The following is a 6000-nucleotide window of genomic DNA, read 5'->3' as shown; positions in this document are numbered from 1 at the left end:
CTACAAGATACCATTCAAGGCATCACTCATGCTGACTTAACAATGTACCAGGCTTAAGCTTGGGGGAAATATTGATGGGACACTCTCCCCCTCAAATCTTTTCCAGTGGTTCAGCAATAATGGTACTAGCCTTCTAGGAGCTCTACTATTACTTTTTATGTCTTTGTTTGCAATATGCTTAGTCCTCAGATGCCAAAGAAGAGCCTTCGACGATGAGTGATGGAACGCGAAGTGGCCAAGTCTGCCTTCCTGCTTCTGCAAAAAGAAAAGGGAAATGCAGCAGCCCCTGGCCGAGAACTTATGCTAAGGATACAATAGGAAAACATGTTTGTGACCCTGAGGGCTTCAGTGTAAATATCAGAGCCAAGCGGACGGGAATGCCCCGCCCACCCAGCGGCTGGGAACGCCTGGCTCATCCAACAGTTGGGAACGCCCAACTCCTTCAGGGCAGAACACTGCTGATTGCTCTTGACAATAGCCCATAGGGTCCAAAGAAACATGTTTAAGAATAGGGCCCCCTTGCTGAACATCACATCATCTGATCCCGACCTTCCCCATGATGATCTATGCCGTGAGCTTCCCCTTGCAGTATTCACTAGGATGTAATGCGGATCACTCCCTTGTTTTTGATTGTTGCCAATAAATAGCAAGGTTGCAGCTGTTCAGGGCAATTGCACTCATGGCAGTGGCGCACCACGCGGTTGTCCCCTGCACCCACGCTCTTTCGCAAGCCAACGTGTCTGCCTTGTTCACCCGAATCAACGGGCCGCAGCGCTGCGGGTGGTGCCGCGGCAAGAGCACATGTCTTAAAATAACCTGAACCCAAGTCTGCTTTCCCTTAAGGCCTAATCTTAGGTGCTATACAGAGCAGGCATCAGGAAGACACCAGTCTTACCATGCTCCAGCCTCCTGCACCCACCTCGTACCACCTTTGGGCTTCACCTGGAGCAGGTGGCAATGGGCAGGTCTGAGGCCAGTCCCTAGGAATGGTGTCAGAAGCCAGTTTCGCAGACGATTGCTGGGTCAATGATGTGACCATTGCATGCATATATACATCCCAGTAGCAAGGTGGAGCTATTAGGATCCCGCCCACCAAAAGATGGTGGCTCCTCCCTGGCGGAGGGAGGGCAAGATCTGGTTGAGGTCACATCTTGGATAGAGGTGTGGAAACTTACCTCCCATGATTAAATCAAGTCAGCATGGACACCGTTAATGTGCATAGTTAATTTGCATCTTTGTAATCTTCCCTTGACCTCAACTTTTTTTTTGAGGGGGAGGGAGGCAGGGAGGGGCAGAGGCAGAGGGAGAAAACCTAGCTAGGAGCCTGATGCAGTGCTCAATCTCAAAACCCTGAGATAACCTGAGCTAAAATTGAGTCAGATGCTTAACTGAGCCACCTAGGTGACCCTCAACATCTTTCAATCCCATCTTTACGAGGAAGATGAAATGTAAAACGCTATGTGAAGCCTATTTCTCACTCAGGGATGTTTAACTCTGGGCCTCCAGTTTCACCCTCCCTCTACGTTATGTAACTTGTAGCACCGTACAGTCCTGCCCTCTCCTCCACACTTAGGACATGGCATCCTCTGGCCACAGGACCTTTGCATGAGTGGCTGTCATCCATGGCAGGTCCCTTGCCCTATATACATTACTGCCTTGTTTACTGGCACTCTATACATTACTGCCTTGTTTACTGGCACTCAAAGATTTTAGAGAAAGTGGCGGAAGGGGCAGAGCATCTTCAAGTAGACTCCCCACTGACCTCAGAGCCCGACTTTGGGCTCAGTCCCACACCCATGGGATCACAACCTGAGCCAAAACAGCTGCCTGAGCCTCTCAGATGCCCCACTGGCACCTCTTCTAAAGATCCCAGCCTAATTGTCACTTTCTTTGACACATTCTCTGAGCTCAGAAATTCTGCATTACAGTTTATTTTCTGGCTCATTACTTTTTAGGTAAATTGGAATTCATATTCATTGTCAAAAAAATTCACCCACATTGTTCTCATGATCATATGCTATGAATACATAAAACAGTCCTAGGAAGCAGAAAACTAGTACAGAATCACAGCTGATTCTTAACCAATCTCACTGCCAAAACAGTCATTAAGCAAAGAGACGTGAAGACCGAATAGTCAAGTAACTGCTGCCAGATGAGTAATGAAATTACTGAAGACAATTTCAGTGGCTGATTAGCTCAGGTGCCAGATCGCCCCTCGTGAAAACTGTGAAGAGACAAGGATATGTTTTCAAACTAGGAGATTCAATTCCATGAGGATTGTTTTCCCCTCCAGTTTATTTCCATAATCTAATCCCTATTACAGACAATGGGACTTAGCAGCCCAACAGGGAGCCCATGAACAATAAGATAAATTAGCCTTAGAGAATCAACCCTCTGAAGACACAGGACAGCTGGTAAAAAAAGTGAAGTTGAGATTGTAAGGGAAGTTTGTTTTCGTCTCTCCTAATGGCATACTTTTTTTATTTTCTGAGATAAGATGGGTCAATTTCTGTATCTAGTGTCAAATGGACCTTAAATAGGTTGATCATTCTCTGTAGGTTAAAATACTACTCAGAAAAATACATTTTTTTAATTCATATGTGAAGAGACTGATGGAATGTCCGTTTTCATAACTGTTACAGTTACTTTCAGTATCTGTGAGTAACGCCTGTCCTGACGGCTCACAACCTTCTGCTGCTTCAATCGGTAGATTCTTTGGGGGTGGAAACATGCTCTGAGAATTGTTCTCATTCTTTTTTCTTGAATAGCCTTCTCTTCAATCTGTATTTTGAAAAGAACTAATTCCTCCCTTATACTCTGATCAGAGTATAATTTAGAAAACAGTGCCCCTTTTGATTTACCATCTTTATCTTCAATTCAAATGATTTTGAAACTTTTAATTTCTAACCCCCTTTCAGTGTCTTCAACCTGCTTCTGCGGGGGATCGATGTAGCTTTGGAGCTTTTTCCCGTGGCCAGCGCAGCTTGCTCGATGGGCGTCACGTGGTGGCCCCTGGAGGAGGAGGAGGCCGGGGGAGACCTTGCACTGGGGACACAGCAGCTCCAGGTCCTTCTCACAGAACAGGGCCAGAGCCTGACTGTGCTGCTCACACAGGGCTTTCTCTCCCTGCAGCCTTCTCTTGCTCCTCCTGGCGGGAAGCTGCTTGAGGATACCAGTCACGTGACCTAACCGGATGTTCCTCTTCAAGTTCCTGTCAGGACAGTGGTGGAGGCAGACGGGACAGGGGAGGGTGTCCTGTAGGTCCTCCCAGCACTGGTGGATGCAGGAGCCACAGAAGTTGTGCCCACAGTCAGCGGTCACTGGGTCTCTCAGGTAATCCAGGCACATGGGACAGCTGGCCTCTGCCTGGAACTCCACCAGGGAGGCTTTGAAGGGCATTATTTAGTCAGATTTTTATCAAAGGAATCCCCATTAGAAAGTCTGGTTCTCCTGACGTGGGAAAAATGAGAAGCTAACGACTCCTCAGCCTCACTCTCCTTCCTAGCAGGTAGCACACAGCAAGCCACCGCCCCTACTTATTATACTTCTGCCTTGTTCCCATTAGTCTCAGAGGACGTTTCCATGAGGAACCACAGTATACACCGAGCAGAGATATTCCTGGCATTTCTCTTCTCATCTCAGGCCAGCCCAACTGAAGGACAGTTATGGAGTCCTATCAATCAGACAAGAGCCATAACCCATGTCACACGTTGTTCCTATGGTCCAGAAGATAGTGTCACCTAAAACTGAAGCTCAGCAGAGCATGAACGCTGTCCTTTCAGTACAAATCCTGCGTTATTAATAACCGAAATGTTGATGAGGGGAAATTTTTTTACAGATGTATTCCACCTAAGAAATATAGTAGGAAATACAGACGTACATACTGATTTTGTTTCAAAAGAAGATATTGTAAAATCGAACAAATATAACAAAAGTAACAGCCACAACTACAACTCAAATGGCCAACAAATGGTAATTGGATCAAGAAACAGTATATCCTCACAGTAGAATAATGTTTAGGAATTCTACTATAAAATACTATCACAAAAAGGAATAAACTATTGACTCAGAAAACATGAAGGAACTCAAAATCATTATGCTGAGTGAAAGAAACCAGATCCTCCTCCTCCCTCCAAAAAATTGTACGTATACTATATATTCTTTCGTTTAAATAAAATCCTAGGAAATGTAATCTAATGGCGTAACAGAAAGCAAGAGAGTGGTTGCCTAAGGGTGGGACAGTAGGGGGGTGGAAGGACTATTAGGGGCCCCTAACATTGGGAGTTGCTGCATACAGTCATTATCTTAAGTGTGGTGATGGTTTCATGGATAGCTACACGTGTCAAAACTTACCAATGTTATACTATAAAAACCTAGAGTTAGTTGTATGTCAATTATTCCTTAAAATAGTTTTAAGTTCACAAAATTCCTTTCCTATTATGCACGTTTAGCCTTCAGTTAATTTTGTCCATTTTCCAGTTCTGTTCCTCTAGCAACCTCACAAGGTGGCTTGTCACTTATGCTGCTAGACAACACTGCTTATGGCAAAAATGATCCCTAATTGGTAAATTGCATTTGGTCTTGAAAAAACAAAAAATGCACTAAAAATACCTCATGGGAACACTCTAGCTTTGTCTCTTTTTGAGTATGGTGACTTTTGTGATTAGATATGTCCCTTGAAAGGACCATGGAAACTATGTCTTGATCCGTGAGGCTTTTTATCCAGTGATTCCCCCACCTGTCCAGCATGGATCTGGTCTCCTTGATCCTGATGGGTCACCTGGTAAGTGGGGGTGGGGGTAAAGATTCCCACAGAAGAGAAGTACCTTGTGCTCTACTTCTGGGAAGCTGTTCTATTTCATATCTTTCTAATCTGATAGTAAGTGCAGCCTGCAATCGGCTTGTAAATCAGAACGTGTATAAAAAAATTTGTTGGGGCGCTTGGGTAGTTCAGTCTGTTAAGCGTCCCACTGGTGATTTCGGTTCAGGTCATGATCTCAGGAGTCGTGAGCTCAAGCAACGCATCGGGCTCTGCACTCAGCGGGGAGTCTGCTGCAGATTTGCTCTCTCTCCTCCTCTCCCTCTGCCCCTCTGCCTCTCCCCCTGCTCTCCCACACTCTCTCTCTCTAAAATCAATAAATAAAATCTTTAAAATAAAGTCTGTCTGGTGCAACAAGAAAATCATGCACATGTGAGCTCTGGCTGAGTATATGATGAAGAAAAGAATTGCTTTAATTGTGAGGATGAATATTTTTAAAAAGACAATCCTTACTTGGCTCAAATGTACTTTTTTTTTTTAAGATTTTATTTATTTATTTATTTGACAGATAGCCAGCCAGCGAGAGAGGGAACACAAGCAGGGGGAGTGGGAGAGGAAGAAGCAGGCTCCCCGTGGAGGAGCCTAATGCGGGGCTCAATCCCAGAACGCCAGGATCACGCCCTGAGCCGGGGGCAGACGCTTAACAACTGAGCCACCCAGGCGCCCCATCAAATGTACTTAAATGTAATTAGTGCAGGAGAGAAAAGAGTGTGGTATAGATAATACAAGATCACCTGAGAGTTGATAAGTATTAATCCTAGATAATGGGTAGACAGGGGTTCATTTTGCTAATCTATTTTTTAATGTGTGTAAAATTTTCTGGTATAAAAGGAAAGAGTTCTGCTTCTGGCCTAACTCTTCCACTAAGAACAACTATGAAAGCAGATAAAATACACAAAGCAACTGATTGAAGGTACTGGAGAGCAAACAAGCTGTCAGGATCCACGTACCAAAAATCCTGGACGTAGCAGTACACTACACTGTTCTCCCTTTGTATCTGTCATGGGAGGGGGGCACTCTCCGCATGGGCAGTACATTCCTAGTTTCATATATAGTGTGTATGTATAGTATATGAAACATGGGCGTCTGTGCATCCTCTCTATATTCCCTGACGTGCCTGGAGTCATTGCCCCTCCCTCCTGCATCAAGTTATGCCTCTCGCTAGATTATCGTATCAGCGT

General features: G+C 45.0%; 1 protein-coding gene across 1 annotated transcript; it reads right to left on the bottom strand.

Annotated features, from left to right (window-relative positions):
- Nucleotides 1–2877: 2877 nt before the first annotated feature.
- LOC113255455 (putative tripartite motif-containing protein 61) lies at nucleotides 2878–3399 on the bottom strand. Its single transcript, XM_026499080.2, has one exon. The coding sequence runs from the start codon at nucleotides 3397–3399 to the stop codon at nucleotides 2878–2880; it is 522 nt and encodes a 173-aa protein (XP_026354865.2).
- Nucleotides 3400–6000: the final 2601 nt, after the last annotated feature.

Source organism: Ursus arctos, unplaced genomic scaffold, assembly GCF_023065955.2.
Source record: "Ursus arctos isolate Adak ecotype North America unplaced genomic scaffold, UrsArc2.0 scaffold_11, whole genome shotgun sequence".
In the NCBI taxonomy this organism is placed as follows: domain Eukaryota; kingdom Metazoa; phylum Chordata; class Mammalia; order Carnivora; family Ursidae; genus Ursus; species Ursus arctos.
Note: the sequence above shows the minus strand (reverse complement) of the source record. Positions and strands in the feature narration are given on the sequence as shown.

Coding starts and splice junctions, on each gene's coding strand:
- LOC113255455 (XM_026499080.2), bottom strand. CDS start 3,399: ATGCCCTTCAAAGCCTCCCTGGTGGAGTTCCAGGCAGAGGCCAGCTGT.